The sequence below is a fragment of the Lissotriton helveticus genome, chromosome 9 (genome assembly GCF_964261635.1).
Source record: "Lissotriton helveticus chromosome 9, aLisHel1.1, whole genome shotgun sequence".
Classification (NCBI taxonomy): Eukaryota; Metazoa; Chordata; class Amphibia; order Caudata; family Salamandridae; genus Lissotriton; species Lissotriton helveticus.
The window spans coordinates 833,681,856-833,707,649 of NC_136070.1; the positions used below are offsets into that span (position 1 = coordinate 833,681,856).

General features: G+C 43.1%; 1 protein-coding gene across 1 annotated transcript in view; it reads left to right on the plus strand.

Annotated features, from left to right (window-relative positions):
- The first annotated feature begins 14,593 nt into the window (after positions 1 to 14,593).
- Positions 14,594 to 25,794, plus strand: part of NPAS1 (neuronal PAS domain protein 1) — a 504,067-nt gene continuing 492,866 nt past the window's right edge. The window contains exon 1 of the mRNA XM_078662207.1: positions 14,594 to 14,900. Within this exon, the coding sequence (XP_078518333.1) occupies positions 14,755 to 14,900 (146 nt within the window). The 5' untranslated portion in view covers positions 14,594 to 14,754. The remainder of the gene's footprint in view (positions 14,901 to 25,794) is intronic.

Genomic DNA, 25,794 nt, shown 5'->3' on the forward strand with positions numbered 1-25,794 from the left:
GTCCTCAATACTGAGGTAACTGTTGCTGACCTTAGGTGCTGTAATGTACTGTTTCATCTAGCCTTGAATGTATCTAATATCAAGGTACACCACCTGAAATGTATTAATGATTGCTATTATACCCCTCATCGTCTCTCCGTAATGAAGCTTCGACCCGACGGTGTTTTTGTTGAGGATTGGCTGAAGTCAATACGGTTCCTGTTTTTGCATCTTGCTCTGCACTGCATCTGTATTGGAAATTTGTCTTTGGTAAGCTTTATACTATTTCCAATCTAGCAGTTGTAGCGGATCCGAAGTTGATAACGTAGGGTCATTCACAAATTATTTGCCCCATTTATGTGGTTTATACTTCTTTTCTATCTCGCTTGCAAGACAGGTTCTGGCACTATTTTGGCTTTCTAATGAGTCTCCTGATCCTTGGATCTGGTCGCGTGCATTCTTGAGCATCAGCAGATTGGAGATGGTCCTAATTGAAAATGATTTTCACAGAAAGAGCTTATTCACATTTGGGACCCCGTTCAGGGTTGGTTGGCCAATGTAGCTGCCCTACAAGACGTGTCCGCCTAGGTATATTTTTGTTTGCTTTTTTTCTCTTTTTGTTTTGGTGTTTTCCTACATCCACCTTTTTCTTTTTTGGATTATTTAGTATATGTAGGTTTCTTCATCTCTCTTTCTTTCGCTCTTTTATTGCTGGGAGATTTTTCTTTTTTTTAAGACAAATATTTTCTCTCGGAGTCAGGGTATTATGTGTCCTTTTGCTCTTGATAGTGTTCTCATAGATGTATTCTTTTTACTTAAGGATTGTATTTGGTCCCCCTATCCCTGACCTGTTGTTGTTTTCTTGTTCTATTGGTAAAATATCAAATCATTAAAACAAAAAAGAGAATAATAAGAAGCATTGTATGAGCTGCACATTACTGCCTAGGGAGCAGAACTTTACTGCTATCATAGAAAGAGTCCATTACCATTGTGTGGACATTGAGGCACATCAATCTTTACTTGTTTGCTACTAAGTTTAAAGTTTAAACATTTTATAAACCAGTCAAGCGGCGGATGCCTACGAAAGAACAAAACACTTAGATGCTCAGGTAGTTCATCTACTTCTAAGGGTTGGAATGGCACAGATCTAACATGAAAATGTTGACTTTCTCGGTTTTAATAATTAAATGAACGTGATTCTGCTATGCAGGAGAAGCTCTGGGACAGTTTGTTCTAACAGGAGAACACTGTGGGAGGAAATTAATCTGCATGACCCGCAAGGTCCCGTCACAAATTCTGTACCACCATGACCTCCTGTCTCGCAAAGAGGCAGGGAAATGTAGCTATGTTGGAGTTGATATTTATGTTGGTGTTGATTTATGAAGCTTCTGATTATGCTAGTGTTGATGTTGGTGTTGATGTAAGTGCCAATAGTTCATTTTTGGTATTTTTAGCACATCTGTCCAGTTCCTATTTGGAGTCTGATCACTCACTTGTGGCCACATGTACAAAAGATTTTAGCAGTTGCAAATGGAGACTCAGGCCGTTTGCCACCACTAAATAGCCTTTTCACATGTACTAACCCTATTTTGAGAGTCAATAACCTATTGCTGACTCGCAAAATAAGATTTGCGAGTCAGTAATAGGAAGTGGTGCGTCAAGGGCATCCCTTCCTAATATGAGGTCCCAGGGGGATGTATGAATGTTTTGTGACTGGAATGTAGTTGTAAAACATTCCCAGTTTCAAGTGTGAATGGTTGCGACAAAGTTTTTTAAGAGCAGTCTGCCTACTCTTAAAAAATGAAAAATGAAACGTTTCATTTTTCTTTTTGAAACGCATCCAGTCTTCCTGTAAGGAGAACAGGTTGCCTTCAAAAAAGAACTTTGCTTCATTTAAAAGCGAAAACAGACATGGCGGTCTGCTGTCCCCAGCAGGCCACATCCCTGTGTTTTTAGCGATTCCAAATCGGTTGCAAATTGCAACCTACCTCATGAATATTGATGAGGTAGGCCAATTGCGACTCCATTAGTATTAGATCTGGCAACTTTTGGTGTGATTTCCTCTGTCTGACCTCCTGTTTTTGACCGTGTGCTGCATTTCAATTTTGCCGGACTCCGGGCACTTTACCACTGCTGACCAGTGCTAAAATGCAAGTACTCCATGTGTAAAATGTGTTGGTGATTGGTTTTTCCATGATTGGCCTATTTGATTTACTAGTAAGTCCCTAGAATAAGTGCACCTGGTGTGCCTAGGGCCTGGAAATCACATGCTACTAGTGGGCATGCAGTACTAATTGTGCCACCCACAAGAGTAGTCCGGCAAACATGTCTCAGACCTGCCCCTGCAGTGTCTGTGAGTGCAGTATTAAACTGCCATTTTGAACTGCTTCGCTTTTGCTACATTAGTCACCTCTAAGTAGTCCCAAGACATCGGCAGGGTGCAGTGTATTTAAACGGTAGGACATGTACTGTTGCGTTTTACATTTCCTGGTAGAGAAATACTGATAGTTTTATTTTTCACTATGGCAAGGACTATCTCTCCCAATAGGTAACATGGGGATTGCCTTGAAATATTTTTTAAGTGTAATTTCTCATTGGGAGCAGATAGAGATATGGAATTTGGGGTCTTTGAACTCACAATTTAAAAATGCATCTTTTGGTGAAGTTGTTTTTTTAAATTGCGTGTTTAAAAATGCCACTTTTAGAAAGTGGGCATTTTCTTGCTCAACCATTTTGTGCTTCTACCTGGCTGTAGAATCCACGTCTAGTTTGGCTGACAGTTGGACTCTTGTGCATTCACTCTAGACAGTCACACATGAGGAACTGAGGTGTGCCTTGCAAATCCTGATCGGCCATCACCAGGCTGATGGGCTTTCCTGTGCTAGAGTGGTGGGAAGAGTTGTCACTGCCACCTGAATAGGGCTGCGCCTATCCTCATGCAGAGATGTCTGTGTCCCCCTGCAGTGTGTCTGGAGCCAGGTCAGGGAAAGTCAGAGTCTTGTGCACTACAAAGACTTTCCCTATAAGTATGCCTACTTCAAAGACAGAAAGTGGTAAAGTATTGGACCGCTGACACCCTAAAATCAGAACACCTTTGGAATGAGGATATTATGCCAGGAAGAAGAGCTGGATGCTGTAGGAAGAAATGCCACTTGGCCTGCTGCTTTGTTGTGCTGACCTGCTGCTTGCTTCTTCTCTCCTGGGAGTGAAAGGACTGGACTTTGCTTTCTGTATCCTGCTACCAAGGTTCTTCAGTAGATTGTGCATGCTTGCCTCCAATTAAGAAGTCTTAGGGCCGTCAAAGACTTCACCTGCCAGTGCCTAGGCTCTTCTGCTGTTAGTCCTGACTTGCTAAGTGGTGCCAAATCCAGTTCCTGGGCCCTTGAAAATATAACCTGGTGATCTTAAACAGAAAATACACACATAGACTCCCAGTGCCTTTTTTCTTAACGCTTTGCTGCAAAAGACTGACGCATCGCCGCTGCCTGCCCCGACGGGTGGTTCCCACTGGAAGCATCAATCACGGCTTTCACTGCAAGCCAGAGGTTGCCATCGTAGCACGTCAGAAAAATCACCACAGTGTGAGTTCCATGATGTCCATGGTATCCACTCCGACTCCGATGCAGCACCTGCTTCACGGCTGTGAAACCGACTCAGCACCTGCATCGCGGCTGTGAAATCGATGCAGCGCCGGCTTCGCCGATATCGTATCGACCCATTGTGTCTGGAATTTTGATGCATCGTCCCTCAACCCCGATTCTTCATTGACACCGTGCCGCAGTAAAGAACCAAGGCCGCGTGTCCGGAAACCAAAGCGTCACCTTCACTTCCAATAAGGAACCAACACTACCTCCCCTGCCAGTAAGGAACCAATGCATCACCTTCCCTGCCTAGCCATGAGGAACTGATGCATCACCTACCCTGCGATTAAGAAACCAACACCTCACCTCCCCTGTGTATTAAGGAACCGACACATTGCTTTACTTTTCCAGCACCTGCCTAAAAGATTGCAATTTTATATTGGGTGGTAACTTTAATATTGTATTGGAGCCCAAATAAATAGATTAAACTCAATCACTTCTTACACTCCCATGTCATTACAGTCACTGACGATTTTTATGGATGACCTAACATTGATAGTTGCTTGAGGAACTACACATGTGGTCACAGAGGGTTTCTCACATTATTCAGTGGTCGATCACTACTTCTCTTGAATAGATTTCTTGCTATGCTCTGCAAATTTGCTAGGCTGGGTCTGTGAAGCAGAGTACCCCCTATGTACGCTGCCGATCATGCCCCTGTGATGCATTTTATCGGCAGGAGATGGCTTCTGCTGTAACAAGAGGTCGGAATAGCCCTAAAGATGTCCCAATAGGCGAGAAGGTACTGGCAGACCTGAAGCTATCCATAGAGAAGTTTTATGAACTAGGAGAAAAATAGCATTTATCGCAAACATGCTCAAGCTGGGAAGTATGGGGCGACAGAATGCTCAGGGCGAACACAGACAGGGTTATTCAGAGGATACCAATCAACCGTCTCTGATCTTTGATGCATCTAAGTTACTTTGTGCTAAAACGAACGCAGCCATTGATTTCTATGGACTAAACTTGCTTAATGTTTTAAAAGTGATATTTTGACGTGAGTATGTTAGATGTTTGTTGTTTTGATCTTATTTTATTCAGATAAATATTGCCTATTTTTCTTAAATTGGTATGAATGCCTTTTGTAGTGTTTTCACTGTGTTACTGTTTGTGTATGTACAAATGTTGCACACATTGGCTCTAAGGTAAGCCTGGCTGCTTGTGCCAAGCTACCAAGGGGGTGACCAGGGGTTATCTTAGCTATGTAACTCACTTACCATGACTAGAGTGAGGGCCCCTACTTGGACAGAGTGCAAAACCACTGCCAACTAGAGACCCCATATCTAACCATTAGGAAGCGCTAAATGTGTCTGAAACACGTTAGTACATCATATTTTGCAACTTTTAAATTGCAAGTCTCAAAAAACCGCAATTAGGAACTCGCAAAATGAAGCAGTCGTACATGTGCCCTCTAAGTTTCATGCAACCATACTATGTTGCTGTTGATGCAGTGGTGTTGCTGTTTGTGTTACTATTGGCGTTTTTATTTTTTTTAGTTTAAGAAGAATTTTATTTGATGTGAAAGAAAATGCTATACAATATAATATAAAACATTTAACATAGGAGAAATAAATATGCAAGGTAATATAGAAAAAAAAGGAAAAAAGAAAAAAGAAGTGAAAAGAGCAAGGACAATCAATTATCAATATATCATAGCTACTATATAAATATTAACAAAATTGCATAACAAAAACAGAAGGGGTATAAAAAGTCTGAACAAAAATGGCAAATAGAAAAAAGTGGAGAAAATATATACATTTACATAGGATATTACTCATAGAGGTTTAGAAACGTCTTCAATTCGAGGGTCATGAATTGGTGAGGAACGTGCAGATGCATCCAGAAAATGGGTAATAGGTAACCATAGGAGGTCTCTTTTTAGAGCAAGTGAGATAGGATGAACAAATGCTCTGTCTAACCTATGGTTATAGCAATCCCCATACCACCAAGCATGATAGGAAAGAGTGGAAGTATCTTTCCATGCCCTGGTTATCTGTTGAAAGGCAATTGCAAGAAGGAGGTCAATGATATGGAAGTTGTGAGGATATGAATGCCAATCACCAGAAAGACTACCTAGAAATATGTTAACAAAAGAGAAAGGGATTTGGGTATGGAATATGAGATTAATCTGCATCCACACTTGCTTCCAAAAATTGTGGATGTGAGGACATAGGATTAGCATATGTTTTAAGTCTGCTGCAGTTACATCACAGGACCAGCAGGAGGGGGAAAGAGTAGCATTCATTTTGTGTATTGAAGTGGGAGTAGCGAAAAGTCTGTTGTAAATGTAAAACAAAGTTTGAGTGGTATTAGCGGCTGGTGAAGATTTTCTGAGTTTAGACCAAATCTTATTCCATGTAGGAACAGGAAAGGAGGATTGAAGAATCAGTTTCCCAGGGTAGCTCCACTTCAGTTTTATCCCTGATAGGTGAAAAATGTACTAGAGATTGGTAGAATTGTGATGCGGAAGGGGAAAGGGAGAAGATGGATAAAACATGAGGGGGTGAAGCAGAAGGATGATCTAGAAGTGTCATAGTGTGATAAGTTGTTTGGAGTAAAGAAAGTAAAGAGGTGTATTTAGATGAAAATGATGAAGGAAAAGAAAAATGTGTTTGGGCAGAAGTAAAGGACATCCAGGAATCTTCATTTCGAAGTTAATGAAGCCAATGAAGTCCTTTAAGATACCAATCTTTCCAAAATAAAACTTTGTTATTTAGTTTAATGTCTTTATTATACCAGATTGAAGATTGTAGGAATGTGTCTGAAGAAGAGAGATGGTTAGTGAATAAACGTTTAAGTATTTTACAAGAGTTATTAAGAATAGGAAGAGAAAAAGAGGTAGGGTGATGAGAAAAGGACATGAATTCCTGAAGGGAGAAAGGGTGAAAAGGGATTTTCCAACATCAGTCCATAATGGTAGAGGCAGGGTATCATCATCTTCTAGTAGGAGTAACAAAGTCTGTTTAAGAGAGAAAGCAGTATGATAGATCTGGAAATCTGGAAAATTAACACCGCCTAAACATTTGGGGCGTTTGAATTTATGTAAAGAGATGTGAGGCACTTTGTTATTCCATAAAAATTTGGATAGTATGGAATATTTCGTTTTAAAATTGGAATTAGCAATAGGTATGAAGATATTGGAAATATAGAAAAGAATAACGGGGACTAACATCATTTTGATCGTGTCAAGACAGCCCCACCAAGATAAAAACAAAGGATTCCATTTAGATGTAGTGGATCGTAAAAGGGACTGAAGTCCTTTTAAATTAGTTAAAATAGAATCTTTAATAGAAGATTTAAACCACAGGCCCAGATATTTAATTTTATCAGCATTCCATTTGAAACCGGATAAAGTGTAGTCCGCAGAAAAACATGATGTATTCAAAGGAAGGATTTCACACTGATCAGTGTTTAACTTATGTAAATGTGTGTATACTTGTAAAGCGCACTGCCGCCCCATCTTGGGGCATCCTGGCGCTGTATACCGCTGTGGAACCCATCCTGGCTTTCCCTGTGAGATGCCCCCTCCAGGGCACCCCCAAGGTGAAGCCAGGCATCCCAGCGCTGTTGGGGCCGTTGTGGAGATTAAGCAAGCTATTGCCCAGAGTTGCAGAGTGGGACCCATGATTAGAGTAGGCACGAGGCAAGAATTATCGAGTCCGCGGACATTGAGCCCAAGACCCTGCCGCGTCGGGAATTGAACCCTGGTCCCAGGCCTGACCTCTGCTTCAGAGTCTGCCGCTTCTAACCAGTGAGCCACACTTCTCCACCTTCTCAACTTATAGCCGGATACAGATGCAAAAGATGCCACCTCCGATAAAAAGGCAAGAATAATGGATTGTGTATGAGACAAAAAGAGTACAATATCGTCCGCATTAAAAAGGATAATTTTAATTGGTTAGAGCCCTATTCAAAGCCAGTGATTTGAGAGTTTGAGCAAATCTTTATCAAGAAAGGTTAAAGGGAAAGTATAAAGAGAAGTGGGGAAAGAGGGCAACCTTGTTGTATTTCGTTGTGCAGCTGGAAGTTTGGTGAAAGAAGACCATTTGAAAGCACAGAGGAGACTTGAGAGGAATAGAGTAAGGAAACATAATTTATAAAAGTTGGACCAAAACCAAACCAGGATAAAGTAGAGAAAATAAAGGGCCAACCCACCCTTTCAAAAGCTTCCTCAGCATCTAACAAGATAATTGGAAATACAATTTGATGGTGAAGCCATCAATTCCTAGAGCCTTACCCTGTTTAATAGTATGAATAGCATTCCTGACATGTGAAGTGTTAATGTCGTCATTTAATGCCGAAAAGTCTAGGTCTGGGGAGGAAGGAGGACTATTAGAGAAAAGACATGAAGAGATTTTGCCTGGAAAAACAGAGGTCTCAGGAGTATAAAGAGATTGAAAGAAATGTGTAAATTCCAATAAAATATCTTCATTTTTATAAAGCATGCAATTATTAGAGTCAAGGATGGAACTAATCTTAGTACGGTCTTTCTTAATTTTTAAATAATTGGCTAGAAGTTTCCCAGCTTTATTCTGGACTCCGTAATACTTGGCGGATGATTTAAATAGAAATTAATTGGCATTGTCTGTAGAAAGTTTATTGAACTCAAATATGGCTCTAACAAGTTAATCTAAACAAGATTTAGAGCCAGTATCAGAAAAGGAAAGTTTAATGTGTGTCATGAGATGTTTTAATTTAGAAAGGGAAGTTTTCTTATGGTGGGATAAAAAATAACTAATAAAATCTCTGGAAGCCACTTTAAATGAATCCCAAATGATTTGAGGTGATATAGACGGGGTCTGGTTTTCAATGAAAAAAGTAGTGGCAAACGATTCAAATTTTTGAGTAAAATTAGGGTCTAGAAGAAGAGAATTGTTGAATCTCCATCTTCTAGTACCTTGTAAAGGAAAAGAGAGGTCTAAGCTTAAGGTAACTGGTGCATGATTAGAAATTAGGATAGCGCCAATGTCAGAATGTATAATATGTTGAGTGAGTGATTGTGAGGTGAAAAGGTAATCGATACGAGATTGTGAAAAATGTGGTGTGGAAAAGAAAGTATACTCTAAAAGAGAGGGATTACATAAGCGCCATGCATCAACTAACCGCTGTTGAATAGTGGAGGTAAACTAGGAGTACATAGTAGAAGGGATCAATTTAGTAGTAGATTTACAATCAATGATCGGGTCCATAACCATATTAAAATCTCCACCGACCAATAAAAAATCATCTTGAAAGGACATTAATTTAGATAAAACAGTGGGACAAAAAGCGGTATCTGGAGCAGTGGAGTGTAGAGATTAAAAAGGATAATGGGAATATTGTTAAGTAATTATTAGACAGAGACCCATCTACCTGAAGTATACGATTCTTGAGTGACAATCTGCAAGTCAAGACGTTTATGGCATAAAATGAGAACACTGTTGCGATGACCCGTGCCTGGGGAGGCAAAAACATTTCCTACCCACAATCTTTTAAATTTAGGAATTTCCTTATCAGCAACATGAGTTTCCTGTAATAAGGAGATATCACAGTTTAAATTAGATAAATGGGATAAAACCCTCTGACGTTTGATCGGGGAACCTAAACCTTTAACGTTCCATGAAACAATCTTTAACACCATTTAGAAGAAGCAAACTGATATAAACAATGCATAACAGTAATTATACCAATTTACAAGTGCAGAACAGTGAAAAATATGAATGACTAACAGTAAATATGTAGACATACCAATGAAAATAAGTAACAAGAGAATAAATATTCGCATTTCTAAAGAGGGATATAAGAGTGAAAGAAAGGAGAAGGGTAGAAGAGAGAAAGGGAGAAAAAGAGGAAAGAGGAGAAGTGAAGAGAAGAGAAAGGGGAGAAGAAAGAAGGGAGAAAAGAAAAAAGAAGAGTGCATCGATGAAAAATAAGAAGATTCAGAAAGAGGGGGAAAAGAATGGAGAAGATAGAATAAAGAAAGAAAAATAAGTACATCAAAGAAACAAAGTAAGATAAAAGATTCAAAAACATACTGACTCACTACAAATTATATAAAAGGATGAGGGTGGTGAAGCCACTTAAGGAAGATGCAAAACAACAGTTGATGGACAGAATGCAGAACAATGTCATACATTCACCCCAGTACAGAGATCTGGGCCTATATCCATCGTTTTTTTTGCTCAACACACCAACCCAGTTCAGACATGGCCATATGCAAATCAGCCTTGACCCTATGCCTCATGAGAACGGTCCAGCCCGAACTGCCAAGCCATGTCTTCCCAGGACCGGAATAAAGCATCCTAGGACCGGTTTCTGGCTATCAGCCGTCATTAGCCAGGATAGCTTGACTCCAGTGGCGTGGAGAGCACGGGACTCACGTCTGAACATACCGTCCCACTCGGAGTGACAAATGCAAAAACAACAGTTGATGGACAGAATGCAGAACAATGTCATACATTCACCCCAGTACAGAGATCTGGGTCTATATCCATCGTTTTTTTGCTCACCACACCACCCCAGTTCAGACATGGCCATATGCAAATCAGCCGTGAGCCTGTGCCTCATGGGAACAGTCCAGCCCGTACTGCCAAGCCATGTCTTCCCTGGTCCGGAATCGAGCATCCCAGGACCGGTTTCTGGCTATCAGCCGTCGTCAGCAAGGATAGCTTGACTACAGTGGCGTGGAGAGCACAGGACTCACGTCTGAGCATACCCGTCCCACTCGGGTGACAAATGCAAAAACAACAGTTGATGGACAGAATGCAGAACAATGTCATACATTCACCCCAATACAGAGATCTGGGCCTATATCCATCATTTCTTTGCTCACCACACCACCCCAGTTCAGACATGGCCATATCCAAATCAGCCTTGACCCTGTGCCTTATGGGAACAATCCAGCCCAAACTGCCAAGCCATGTCTTCCCTGGACCGGAATCAAGCATCCTAGGACCGGTTTCTGGCTATCAGCCGTCGTCAGATTTAGGCCCAGATCCATGCCACTGGAATCAAGCTATCCTGGCTGATGAGGGCTGAAAGCCCGAAACCGGTCCTAGGATGCTTAATTCCAGTCCAGGGAAGACCTGGCTTGGCAGTTCAGGCTGGACTGTTCCCATGGGGCACAGGGTCAAGACTGATTTACATATGGCTGGGTTCAAACTGGAATGGCATGGTGAGCCAAAAACGGTGGATTTAGGCCCAGATCTCTGTACTGGGGTGAACATATGACATTGTTCTGCATTCTGTCCATCAACTGTTGTTTTTGCATTTGTCACACCGAGTGGGGCGGATATGCTCAGACGTGAGTCCCGGGCTCTCCATGCCACTGGAATCAAGCTATCCTGGCTGATGAAGGCTGAAAGTCCAAAACCGGTCCTAGGATGCTTGTTTCCAGTCCAGGGAGGACCTGGCTTGGCAGTTCGGGCTGGACTGCTCCCATGGAGCACAGGGTCAAGACTGATTTGCATATGGTTGGGCTCAAACTGGAATGGCATGTTGAGTAATAAAAACGATGGATTTAGGCCCAGATCTCCGTACTGGGGTGAATGTATGACATTGTTCTGCATTCTGTCCATCAACTGTTGTTGTTGCACTTAAGGAAGATGGCACAACTAACCAGGTGACTCAGGGCGGATCGTGGAAGGACAACATCATCCAGAACAGACCAGGGGTGACATAGAATATATACGCAAAATAACTGCACCTGGAGGACAAAAAGAGAAAAAATATGACAAGTAAGAGGTACATATAAGGTGAGGTAAAAAACATGAGATAAAATGAAAGATAAAGCAACAAAACATTGTAGAGTGAACAAGTACAAAAAGGCATTATGAAGACAAAAGTCAAACATGAGCAGGTCAAGATAGGTCCATCTTAAACAGGGTCTTCATAACTCATTGTTTTATTACGATACGTAACTTTGAAGAGGTAAGGGTGGAGAAGTCCAAAATGAGCGTTGAGGGCACGGAGAGCTGGTCTCATTGACAGACATTTCTTTCGACGATCTGCTGTTGCCATTGCATAGTCCTGAGCAAAAAAGAGAGTAGAGCCTTGTCAAGTGATACGTTCTTTAGTTTTAGCAGCTTGCAAAACTCGCAATAAGTCCGTATATTCTAAAAAATAGATAATTACTTCTCTGGGTTTAGATGAAGAGGACTCTAAATTTGGACTACACCCTAGACGATGAGCTCGTTGGATGTTGAAGACGCAGAGAAAGCAAGGATCTGTGGAAGAAAAGTTTTTTAAAAAGAGATGGGATCCGAACTTTCCAAGCCTTCTGCCAGGCCATAAATACGCAGGTTATTGCGTCGATTACGGTTTTCCAAATTTTCCACCTGTTTCTGGAGAGAGAGAATAGCTGATTGCATGGATGGAACCTGGTGTATTACATCTTGGACACAGTCCACTTGTTGTTCCATTAGTATGATCTTATTTTCCATAGTGGACCATTTGTCATCCAGGGATTGAAGATGCCTGTTTGTTTCCTCCATATATGGACGAAGAGCGCGTATTCCCTCAAGTAACACATCCATCGTGTCTGGTGGAGGTGACGCAGTAGGTGAAGTAGGATAGCTTTAATTTGATTGCTAGAAGAAGCAGTTAGTTTCGGAGCGAGGTTAGCTGAGGAGAGTGAGGCAGTAGGAGATGTCACCAGAGTGTCTGTGTAAGGAGACGAGGAAGGACCTTCAGCGTTGTCCATAGTTATTAAAAGAATTTAATATGGATTATGGTCAATGAGGAAAATGGTGAGGGAGAACCAACCACACGACGGTGGGATTTCGTTCTTCCCATACAACTTAGATGGTAATGTGACACTGACTGTGTCAAAAATTGCCCCCTCAAGGAAAACAACAATATTCACAAAACCTGAGAAACAAATCGAAAAAATAGGTACCTCACAGGGTGGTTAGGAGAGTTCTGATAGATTGATAGTTCTATGTCGTATCATGTCATCCAAAAATAGCAATACTGTTGAAAGTCAACTGTAGACGACATAAAATCTATGTGAGGACCAATCACCACAGCATACATTGATAAAAGGCAATTACAAGGGTAAAAGCAGAAAATGCCTTGAAACTGAGGAAAAAAGTTCAATTATTGAGGAGAGTTGGTTACTCTTGAAGGGATTCCATGGATGCAGATAATGAGGTGACGTGCGTCAGGAAACCAAATGGCGGCCACGAGCTTCCGAGAGAAAATGCGCCTGTTGCATTTAAAAAATGAAGGAAAGCTCACCAAAGCCGCAGAAAGGCATGAAGTTGTAGCTGAGCTTTTCCCATGGCAGCAAGCCCCCCACTATTGGTGATAAATTGATGTTGGTTCTTGTTGTTATTGTATGTGTTGATGTTCATTTCGCAGATGGTGATGGGAGTGATTGTTTTGTTGTTGATAGCTGATTTACTATTAATAGTGTTGATTAATAATGTTGGATTCAAAAGCAGAGGTGCATTGGTAGGCATGTTTAATAACTTGTTTTTAGTAGGATGCTTAGAAGTGGCTATTTCGAGGTTTCTATGCACTGCCAATAATGGGCGCTATCATGATCAGTTTATCACTGACGAAATGATGTAAGGCATAGTTGGCCTTGCTCGGTTTGAACTTCTCGCTGACAGATCGCCCCAGACACCAGCAGAGCATCTTCCCGGGTTACAGTACGCTGTAGTCCAGTTTTGTAATAGGAAGAGCTATTACACACTGGTTTTCAGGTGCATTGGCATGGCTCTGAGTAGACTCTAGCAATGGGTTGGAAGGGCTGCGAGTAGGAGTAATTGAATAATGGGCATTGCAGGTAAGAACGTGGGTGCAGAGGAGGGGTGCTTGTAGGTCCAGTAGTGGAATAGTGTCTGAATGTTTCAGGTGAGGGCTGAGATGCATCAGGGGTAACAAGCGCTATATAATTACAAACCTTTTTTCCTCTACTATCCTTCTGCTATCCTTCCGAATCCAAATAACTGACTAACCTATCCACCACTTAAAATGTACTTGCATGTTTCACTATACTAATTCAACACTAATCCTCTATGGGTCCCGGAAGTAGCGCGCTACTCGCCGAAAAAAAAGCGCTTTGACGCCTCGTCAGGGGTAGTAAGCGCTATACAAATGCAATTACAATACAATACAATACAATGTTTGTGTTGAAGTTTATGTTGATGTTTGTGTTTTCCTTGTTGTTGAAGTTGATGAAGGCAATTGTCTTATTTGTGCTTTCGTTGGTGATGGGCGTTTTGATGTTCGTTATCAGGTTCGTCCTGTTGTTTGTCCCGAGACATGCAGCTTCCCAGTCAGTAATGGTGACCTGCTCACTCACTAAGCTCTATGCAAAGCTCTATGCAGCCACTGTGACCTTCTAAGCTCTATGCAGCCACAGTGGCCTTCTAAGCTCTATGCAGCCACAGTGGCCTTCTAAGCTCTATGCAGCCACGGTGGCCTTCTAAGCTCTATGCAGTCACTTTGGCCTTCTAAGCTCTATGCAGCCACGGTGGCCTTCTAAGCTCTATGCAGTCATGCTGGCCTTCTATGCTCTATGCAGCCACTGTGACCTTCTAAGCTCTATGCAGCCACAGTGGCCTTCTAAGCTCTGTGCAGTCACGTTAGCCTTCTAAGCTCTATGCAGCCACGTTGGCCTTGGGGGTGCGTGCAAGTTCTTGGTCAGGCTCTGTATTGTGATTCTCTTCTCTTTCAGTGTCCAGCTTTGGCTTCCTGGAAAGGGTTAAATGTTGTTTTTTCTCAGAATCAGTATGCGTGATCTGTGCGTGTGCTCGTGTGTGTGCGTGTGCGTGTGTGTGTGTATGTATGTGTTTATGCCTGGATATTCAGGGGATGTAATGGAATCCCCTCCCCCCAGCTCCTCCAGTCACAATGTCCGCTAATCAGCATTTGAAAGGCAGGACTGATGGGCTGGAAAAGGGGGTGTGTGTGCGCGCGCGGGAGAGAGGGGGGAGAGTAATAGAGAGAGAGAGTGAGACACACACACAGAGGCAGTGAAAGCCTCAACGTGCTCTGCAATTCATAATGACTCCAGGAGGCAGGAGGAGGAGGAGGCGAGGGGAAGAAACGTGAGCGGCTGGAGCAGCCACTGAACGGAAAGTGCTGCGTTTCCCCCAGACAGAGGCGAGACTGAAGTCCACTTTGGGGGACCCCCGCCCCCGGGTCTATGGAGTACCCAGCCTTCTGCTGCCCGCTGCCCCAGCGCATGGTGGGCTTCCACAGCCTGAGGAGCCAGGGAGAGGACGCCCAAACGCCCCTGAAAGCAGACCACCAGGGCCAGGCAGGGGGGCCTGAGCCCGACATGCCAGCCGGGTAAGAGACCTCGCCGTTCTCGGGGGCACTTGCGGGTTGACGGGGCGTGGGGTTCTTCCAGTGGGGAGGGGCACGAAGGTGTATGGGGTGGGCGCAGTGGAAATCACTCAGTTACCTGTGCACTGGGCACACGCATTCCTCCACACCAGGGCTAACGCGGTGGCGGGGGGTGTGCTGAGGTACCCCCGTCCACGCCGTCTGACTGAAAGCACGTGACAGAGAGGGCATCCTCTTCTTCCTTTGCCCCCTTACGTGTGTGTACCCTCGAAGCGGCACTCAGAAGGCATGGCCGTGCAGGAAATTCGTGCACTTGTTAGGAAAACAGAAATGTGCCCTCAGTCCACAAGAAAGGGGTTATATAAACTGCATCAGGGCCTAAGTGCGACTCGGTGTAAAAGTGGGGTGCACACCTGACGGGGCAGAGTCATGGTGCATGGTCACCCCGTGTTTTTTTTTTTTTTTAGAGAGAGGAGGAGGCGACATGTAACAGGTGCAGAAGCACTTTTCTGAGAGGAGGGTGCGAGTGAAGTGAAAAGTTCCTCCTGGGCCGAAGGAAAGGACGAGGGAGGTTGTATAAAATACATTTACTGAGACCCTCGGGCGGGGTGTGGTGAAGGGTAGAGCGGGGGAAGGGCAGGGGTTGAGGAGGTGACAGGGCAGGTGAGGTCAGGCGGAAGGGAGGGAGCTTTGGGCATAAAAGAAAAGTTTGAGGGATTCAAGTGGGGACAGGCGGGGCCGGGGGAGCTGAACTTCCGGAGGAGAGAAGAATGGGCGAAGGAGGGAAGAGTGGGCGAAGGAGGGAAGAGTGGGCGAAGGAGGGAAGGGTGGGCGAATGAGGGAAGAGTGGTCGGGTTGGGATGTTTGTGCAGAGGCGAAAAAGACAGGGAGAACTGGTCAGAGGAGGACAGAGCGTGGTTAGAGAAAGGAAGTTGGAACAGGGCAGAGTCATCGGCCGAATAAATGGAAGACATTTGACGAAAATAAGGTCGCTAGGGGAGAATATTAGAAACTGTCACCGTAGCAGTGCTTTAAATGGGCAGGTACTGCGAGGTACTGAATACCTGTAATTCTTTAAATTAAAAGGAAGGGTGTCAGCACTGTTCAGCTGAGTTGCAATACTTTTATGGGGGAGTACCTGCACTTCTGAGGAGCATACAGGTGCTCTTGGATAGAGTACCTGCACTGCAATAGTTCCATTTCAAACACCGGAGAAGAGGGAATACTGGAGGACAGGTGGGAACATTAGGCAGATAATGTCAAACTGGGGGTGGGGGGGATGGGGGAGTCGAAGGAGAAAGAGAGGAGTGGTTGAGGCAAGAGAGTGCAGAGGAGGGAGGTTGAGGAGAAGGGAGACTGGGATCCAGGGACAGACTTTGTGAAGAGGGAGGAAGTTAAGATTCCTGTGGTGGGGCAGTGAGTAGAAAAGTAAAGTGTAGAAGTTTAATAAAAGCTGGAAGAGGAGGGAAGAACTGTCAGAGGAGGAAAGAGGTGACAGAAAACAAAGATTAGGGAGAGGAGAAAAGAGGAGGACGATTGAGGGAAGGGAAGAGTTGACAGAGGGCGAACATTTGAAAACAGAATGAAAGTTTGGAGGAATGCAAGAAAGTCACACTGAGACCAAAGAGTAGTTGTGGGATAATAACTTAGCAAGCTGAGGGCAGGGTGAGCAATACAGGAACGAGTGGACAGTAGGGGAAAGATTGGGCAAAGAAGAAAAGAACAGGCAGAATTTAAACGTCTGGGCAAAGGGCTTTAGAAAGCTCAGGAATGTGTAGGAAGAATAGGGACATTTGATTGGAATTGGAAAGCTTAGGCAGAGAAGCGAATTTTGGAGAATAATGAACATTTGGCAGGGTATGAAAACTTGAACGAAGAATGAAAGGTCGAGCAATGGAGAGGGCAATGAAGGGGTGACAATAGGTGATGGTAGAGCAAGCAGTTTGAATAAAAGAGGGTGGGGTGGCAAAGGCACGTATATCTGGCACTAGAAAGACAGATGAGGGTCGGACTGTGACAAAATATAGGACCGGGTACCAAAATAAAAGTGGTCCCCATTAGCGAACCAGATAGCTAAAACAAGTGGTAATAGCAGAGAAATAAACAATAAAACTGGTAAAAAAAAACAGCCCACACACTAGCCTGTCAGACCAGCCCATCAGGCAATACCTGATTGTCCTATAGGCCAGTCCAACCCTGGAAGAAAGTGCAGAGAGGGGAAAGCAGCGTGACTGTGACTCGTGGAAACGAAAGAAAGTTAGAGCTGGGACACCTGTGAAATGAATAAAAGCTGTTTCCAAAAAGCATGACCATTACTTAATCGGGTAGTAATTCCAAGACTGAAACAGATGACAGTCCCTGGAAAAATAGCTTATGCTTCCGCACTTCACATTTCATAGGCATGCATTGATAAGCTCTCGTTGATGCACTGAAGAGCTTGTGGCCCTGCACTTAACAACTCGTGTACAGAGGCAAATTATGCAGCAGGGTTGACCAAATTATGCAGCAGGGTTGACTAAATTATGCAGCAGGGTTGACCAAATTATGCAGCAGGGTTGACTAAATTATGCAGTAAGAAAAGACAAATTTATGTAGTTTATCGCACCAGATGTTGAAGCAGTATTACTTCACGGTTTTATTCAGAAGCTGATAGCTTGTGTGGCAAATGTGGCAAATCCATATTTATGCGGAAAATGCTGTGGCCACGGAATGGAATAATTTTAGTGGCCTTCGTTTTTTATTTTTCAGATTTTCAAATATCATCTCTGAAGGTGCTTCACAAAATTAGCTTCAAATAGCTTATTTGGGTTCTCACTGGCATAGTGCTGACACTCCCTGGCCCAATAAACCAAAAGGTACTTGTTCCTCCCTGGTCCAATGAGCTGCCATGACACACTCTTGTCCAATGAGCAAATAGTACAATGCTACTTCTTGTCCACTGAGCTAACAGTTCCATGACACTCTAAAGACCAATGAGATAACTGCCCTGTTCCTTAAAATCATATTACTCATGTGTTGGATCATTTATCCTTTATGAATGTAATAATATCAGAGCTATGGCAGTGAATGGCTCTATGTCAGTAACACATTAGGAACACTGACAGGTGATCAAGATTTTCCCTACTTTACCTCACGTCTGATTATTCATTTAAGTGTCCCTACAAGTGCAACATACCTCCTTTGATTGGTGGCTTGCACCAATAGTTGGGTCATCCCTACAGGAGGAAGCCCCTGGCTCCACCGAATATTTGAACCTGAAAACACACCTTCACCCTCTGATGTGTTTGAGGACTCTTCTCTGCTTTTATTGTTGTCCGTCACTTTTCAATAGCGTATAATAAAATCACAAAGTTTTCTGTTTTTACTGATTATTCCTGTATGTATTTATTTTGAAAATAAGAGAAATACAGATATTGGTCTTATTCTCTATAATTCACCATGCTGTCATTGATGATTTTCGGACCAACACGTGTGCAGATTGACAGTATGGAGAGTTAAAACAAAGTGCTGACATTTTTTTAAATTCCTTTGCATGTGCACTTTTTTCTATTATAATTTTAATATTTTCATATGAGTGTATTGATTTATTATATTTGGCAGCTGATCGTGCTAACATTCGACAGGCATCAAAGTACAAGTACTCATTTAGCAATTAAAATAAACGTGGTAAGACTTAATTTGTCTGTGAAACACTAAATAAATATGAATAATTGGTAATAATATGGCCCAAAAATATAGATCAATAGAGATAAAATAAAAAAATAAAAATACCACAAACCAGGACCCCATCCCTACTTATAATCTTCGTTATCAGATTCATGTAGCTGATACCCAAATGAAATTCCATCGTGATGTTGAGATCAGACTTTCGTGCCTGTCTCCAGCCCCGCAGTTGGCTCACTGCTTTCTCCTTTGGGGAGAGACACAAGACGCCTTCTCTGCTCTGACATCCCCTTATACCTTCGAAAGGTGCTCTGGGATTTCCAAGAAGATAAAAGACTCTCTTTTGGACAGGGTGCACCATGGAGCAAGCAGTGGGAGGCAGTGATACAGGTAGGATGGTAAACGTGCCTATGTTGTAAATTTTTATGTCGAAAGGTCAGCGTGATCTGTTCGATACTGTCTAAACTAGGCCAATACATCTCTTGGTGCTTAAATCTTCCTGAAAAATAATTACAGTCGATTTAAAAGTTGCTTAACAAGGTTGCCATAATGCTAATCGATAAGACATGCAGGGATCATATCATTCTAGCCAGTAGGTCTTCTTGCTTGCTTTCTGAATTAAACCTGTATGTCTACTACCCAGGACGTCTTATAGCCCACTACTGAGGGCAATACCGGTTGCTAAAGGCCCTGCACTCGAGTTATCGGCCCGAGCCGCTGACGAGGGCCTATAACGAGGGAGAGGGCCTTTACCAACCAGTATACTTCGAGGCAGAAGGGCTATAAGGCTGTTAGAACATTCCACTCACCGAGGGTATAATATTCTAAATTAAAAAGGGAATTACATAAAGACAGGCATGGAATGTTGGATCGGAAGGTTTATACTATCCATTAGAAGCCCACAGCTACTCCATAGCCTTCAATGGAGCTTTCAACATTCCAATGTTCTAATACATTGAATTGTAGTGGTATTTCTAAAGAGCGCTTTCCATATCCCTTGATAAACATAAGCTGATTTATGATAAGTCCAATCAGGATAAGCCTTAACTTCATTGTCCATCAAATATTTTGCATTCAACTCACAACTTCTTGTTGGGTCCCCTTCAAGGGAAGGCCATTCTCTTGTGCTTGGAGCACCACCAGGTCATCCAAAAGTTTAAGAAAAATGTAAGCAATCCCCAAAAATGTCTTCAAGCGACAGGGGCGAGAGATGTGTGCCAATCTATGAAAGCCCTTCTATAACTTGCCTGCTTTCTGTGGAGCTCACCCTCTTTTTCCCTTTGTTTACTGCCGTAACAAGAGCTTCCTCCACTGTTAGATAGATACATCAGAGGCTTCCATAACAGGCCAGCTGTTACAACCATTTTTTATATGATTTCTGGAAAGTGTACTGGCAAGTCCTTAGCATCTCATCCTCGTTGCCAGTGAGACAAGGGACTCACAAGAAGGAACAAGTAGATGACTGTACTGTTGTGTAAAAACTCATTGTTTATTTGTTACAAGAGACTTCAGCCATTCAGCATGTACTCTCCTTGACTCTGTTCCTCCATCCTTCATCCCTGTTGCTTTAGATCACTATGACCTCAACACATTCAACTACCCGGGCTTCTGCTCAGACCCAGTCTCAGTGGCGTAGCAAGGGAGAGGGTCCGCCCCGGGCAGCACAAGTTTTGGGTGGTGCCCCCCTCTCTTACCTGCTGCCATGCAGGGCGGCCGCCTTGGGTACCGCCAGCCACCCTGCCGCCCTTCATGTGGCCGCAAGGTGTCAAACCCAGTGACCACCACGGGCAGACCAACAGCTAGCCATGCCACTTCCCAGTCTCAGTCCACAAGGCATGAGTCAGATACTTCACTTATTGTATATGCTACAAGCACTTGACTAGTACATGTCCTTTGCTTAGTAGGGCAGTTAACTTATATAAAAGTTGATTGAGTGCTTTGGGAGCTGTGTTGTTTTTTATGGCAGTGCTTTGAGTTTCCACTGTTATTGGTTGGAAACCATCTACGACCAAGTATGCACAGATTTTGGTGAAAACACAAATAGTGTACATTGCTTTTGTTTGAAGATGTATAGGTATTTCGACGTATACCATGGCTCTCAGTAACTATATACGGGAGTGGACTAGTTTATGATGGGTGTGCACGTCTTTCCTCATCAGTTTCTAAGAGCAACATGATCTTACAAGGCAGATAGTTTGTTGGTAGAAATATGCAAGGATATTACAGCTGTTCCTTGGTCTCCGTTGAAGTTGCTTGACTGTTTTATGAGTTTATGTAGCTGTTCTAAACTGTGTTGGAATAGTCCATCACAATTAATTGATATTACCACCCGCAAGATGGCTCCGCAAGTTAGGCTCTAGTTGCCGATATCCGATGCAACACGCACGTCAGATAGAAATTGATTCCAATCAGGTTCATCCAGCCTACAACTCTCAGAATTTGATCTTGAGGACTATCAACAAACTTACTAACCCTCTAGCACTGCATCCTTCATTCATTGCCTCATAGGAATTCAATGCTCCTTTACATTCTTGTTACACCAACAAGATTCAAACCATTCATACTTCCATTTGAGAAAGTAATCCCCCTATCCATGTGCCCAATTTCCTTATTTTCTGTTCATATTTTCTGTTTTATCTTATGATGATTTTGTTTGGCCCTTCCTAAGCTTAAACTGTTTTTGTTCATGAACCCTTGCTCAGTTAATATATTGAAATTCATCTATCCGCTTTTGAGCATTGAGAAGTATCATGAGTTCCTCCCTGGTGCTGCACTCAGTTCCAGACGATTTGTCCTGTTGAGAAAATGGAAGCCAACCCCTTGGTGCTTAGCAATTATAGATCTGTAGTTCTGTTGAGTGCTACTACTGAACTATTTGAGAACTATGCTGTTAAAACATCTGCCATTTCCCTTTGTACACTTTGGACCTTGCTCAGGCAAGTAGCAGAGGATGGGGCATAACCTCAGAGCTGGGGAACCAGGTTCGAGTCTCAGCAGGGACCCTCAACATCCTGTGATTCTGGGAAAATCACTTAATCTCCCTGTGCCTAACACAAATGTATGTAATCGTCTGTAACGCAACTGGTGCTCATGTGAAGCACTCTGATACCTTGAGTCTTTACAACACTCCGAGAAAAAACAACTTTTCTGCCATGGTCACAACATGGAGTTTGTGCTTCTAGAAGTCCATGACGACCTCGGACAGTAAGTAGATTCAGGTGATGTTGGTGGCCTGATCCTGTTACATCTTTCAGCAGGGTTCAACATATGCCATCGTTCAGTTCTGTCGGATCCCCTTAGGGCCGTCTGCATCACTGACTCTGTGCTGTCCTGCTTCCTTGTTTCTTTTTATGCGCCACATTTTAGTCAGGGAATCTCCAACCTTTTTGCTGCTCCCATCCCAGTAGTTTGATCCGCCCCAACCCCTGAGGGTTCTGCTCTTTACTCCTAACTGTTCACCATCTGCATTAAGCCGCAAGCCAACCTTGGGGTTCACATTCTGTGTATATGCCTATGATACCAAACCTATTCTTAAGCTGGCTGGTAAGAAGTCATAAGTAAGATTGTTACAATTCTGCATTATGTCTGTTTGGGAATGGATGAGGGCTGGATTGGACTGGGGCAGAAAATACGCCAGGGCACCAAAATAAAAGAGCCCCCCACTGGTGAATTAGAGAGCTAAAAAAGTGTCCCATGTTTGCAAACTGGGGCAGTTTTGAACTTGTAAAGATACGCTGTCTAAGAGTTTTGCAAGGTGTATAAGACTGCATAGATTTGAGCTTGCTGCAATCTATGTCAATGGTAAAAACATGCCATAAAACATCCCCACAACCTGTCAAAAAACACAGCCCACACACTGATCCGTCAGACCAGCCCATCAGGCGCTGCCTGATGGCCCTATAGGTCAGTCAACTCTGGCTTAAATTCAATTCCGACAGATATGTGAGTGGTTGCATCAACATGGACCTCTGAATGGATCCTCTGAGACGGGTTTACTTATGATCTCAGTCGCTTCTATTCTCACTTTGAGAGTTCATTTTGATTCTTCCCTCTCATTAGGCCACCAATTCCCTACCGTTGTATTGAGCTGCATGTTCCATCTATGCCACTTGTTCCAGAATGACAGCGGGGCGCTTCTGCCCGTGTTTGCCGTCATTGGCTCTCCTTGGACAGCGCTAACTCATTTTATTTAGTGTTGCTTAAGTACATAATAAAGAAATTTTAGATGAGCCAGAATTATGCAGTCAGCCTTATTTTGGGGCACTCGGAGATTAGCCACTTAGTTTTCTTTTGGCCTATCTGTTTTGGCTGCTGATTCAAGGACAAATAACCTTTAAAATTCTAATCTTAATTCATAATGTCATTTATGGATATTCTCCAACTTTTATCGATGAAAGCCTTCTTCCATATATTCCCACCAGACCCTTTAGAACTTTATCTGACCAACGGGCACTCCTTCATGGTCGTAGTTCTTCGGTTCAGGCCTCTGTGACCGGGAACTCTTTGCCTATATCTCATACCATACCATCATTTTCAGTTTTGTAAATCTTCAAAAAGTGGTTGTTTTCTACATCTGCCTAGTTCTTGTCATTTCACCATCATTGAGCCAAGAAACCATTTTAGGCTTTGAGACTCTCTGTAAAGATCCTTTAAAAGAAGGCTATGGAAGTTGAATGAAGACAGCGTCGTCTTAGCCTAACTTTCAAGGCCGATAGAGTACCATTAAATGGCCAATCTCATTAACCGCTATTTGGAAGGCTTAGAAACTTGATAAAGGTTGGTGTTATAAAAAAACAAGTTATTATTATCATTAATATTATGACCTGTGTGTTTCCATAGCTGTCAGGAGGAGGACTATGAGCTCATGAGCTCCAGATGAGACAACCATAAGCTTTCATGGCACTCAAAGTGGACCATGAGTTTCCTAATCGTTTAGTTATATCATGAGTTGGCAGTGCCAGGGCAGTGGATGTATAGTCAATAGTGTGAGGATGATGAGTTCTTACAGCAGCCTGAGCGAGAATCATGAGTTTAATGGCTGTTGATGGTGAACAATGAACTTCTATACATGTTTGGAGGAGAGCCAAGAGGTCCTGTAGGGTTTGGGAGGAACAGCACTAGTTTTTCTAAGTTTTGGGTGTAGAACCACAAGTTTTCACAGATGTTGGGAGTAGAACCATGCGTTTCTGTAACAGTTGGAGGGCATGCATTTACCTATCTGCTAGAGAGAGAGTGAGCCTTGAGTTTTAATAGCTGTTGGGTTGACTAACATTCCGAAAGCTGTTGAGAGTAAAACCACAAGTTTCTACAGAAGTTGGGATGCAAATCATAAGTTTCTATACATTTTGGGAGAAAATCCATGACCTTTGGTAGCCACTGGGGGCTTTCCATTGTTTCCAAAGTAAGTACCTTAAATGTCAATAACTCTTGGGTGGAAAAATATTTTCAAAGCTGTCAGAGGAGAATAGTGAATTTTTTTGTATGAGTTAGGAGGGGAACAAAGGGCCATATTATCAAGCAAGGGCGATACATTATCGCCGCTTTTATCAGGCAGGAAACTGCCGCTAAAGCGGCGATAATGGGCTTGATAATATGCCCCTGTGAATTCCCATAGAAGCCCAGGTTAACACCAGAACCGCGATAATGTATTGCCCTTTCTTGATAATATGGCCCTGAGAGTTTTCTTTGGACCTTGGAGCCGGACATTGATTTCAATAGATGCTTCAAGGTGAACCATAAGTTACCAATGCGGTTCGGAGCGGAACCACGTGCTTCTCTGTGTTTTAGGAAGAGGATCATGAGGTTTACATAACTGTGGCAGGTGAAGCTCATACCTTTATATAGCGGTTGTAGGGAAACTGAGATTTTCTTCAGTTTTGGGGCAGGGGCCCAACAATTTATAGAATATTGAGAAGCAGCAGAAACAATGAGTTTCCAAAGATTTTGAGCAAAGAACCAGGGATGTCCATAGCTGACGAAATGAAGAGCTGCAGTGGGGTGGAGCAGTGAGTTTCCATAGCGGCCAAAGGGATAGGGGATGAACTAGAGGTCTCTGTTGGAAATAAACATCAGCTGAGGAGAATATAAATTCCCAGAAAATGATGCATAGTGTTTCTGCAGCTGGTAGTCATGGTGTTCAATTGTTCGTATTTTTGGCTGGATGGTAGGTGACTGTTGTGAGTGAAGGGATGTATGCGGGACCTGGGCAGGGCTTAAAATGGGACTTTGGTTGCCAGTGGTTGGCATCCGCATTCATTTTTGGAAACCATGACTTGTTTTTCATCATCCATGCAGAGTGTGAGAGAGAAACACAAATGAAGGAGAAAGGGGGAGGAACACAAAAAATAGGACAGGTAGCATAGATGACGAAAGATGCTTGATGTCGAATATAAACTGGACAACCTTGGTATTTGGCAAACCCAGCATTCAACAGTACCAGCAACGGGCACCTAAGAAAAATTTGGTGCCCTGGCATCTAATCTTCTTTTTACTAATTGGATCTATCAGATGGTTGTAGTTAGCGGAAGTGACTTTAGTGGTGAATGAGGAGAGTGAGACAGTACTTGTTGAATGAGACTGGGATTTGTAATGGGCCTATGCCTTAACAAGATCATTTCCGAATGTGCCAAATGATGGAATTTCTTTAGCGTTGTGGGGAATGGTGGCGAGTGTCATTTCGCTTCGGAGGTGGGGAATGAGTGTTTTAATTAACTTGTGTTGTGTATGATTTCCAGTGGCTAAAAACCACTAGAACACCAAATTAGAAACCTTTCAAACACTGTTTTATTTAGGTTAAAATTGACTCATTTCTCCATACTGAAGCTGTAGCACTGTATTTTGCCCAAGAAGTGGACAACAGTAAAAAAAACCTGGAGACAACAATGCACGCACTTTACATAGTATTAGTTGACACTGGATGTTGGCTTATTTTCAGGCGAGGAAGTCTTGAATTCCTTCTGTTCCCTTGACTTAAATGCTCGCCCACCCTGCCCTGCCACTGTGCCAGAATCCCTGACCTATTTGGACAGCAATGGGCGGGAGAAAACGCTGCACACTCCTGACTTATGAAGTCCTTGACCTATGCGAGGAAAAGGCTTTCAAGTTATGGCACCAGGAGCATCGATTGGTTCCCTACTGTGGCTTTGTGGAGGGGTGTGGCTAACAGCCTAAATGCGAACTGAGCCCACCAGATTCAGTCCCCACCTGAAAAGGACTGCTGGACACTAACACACTG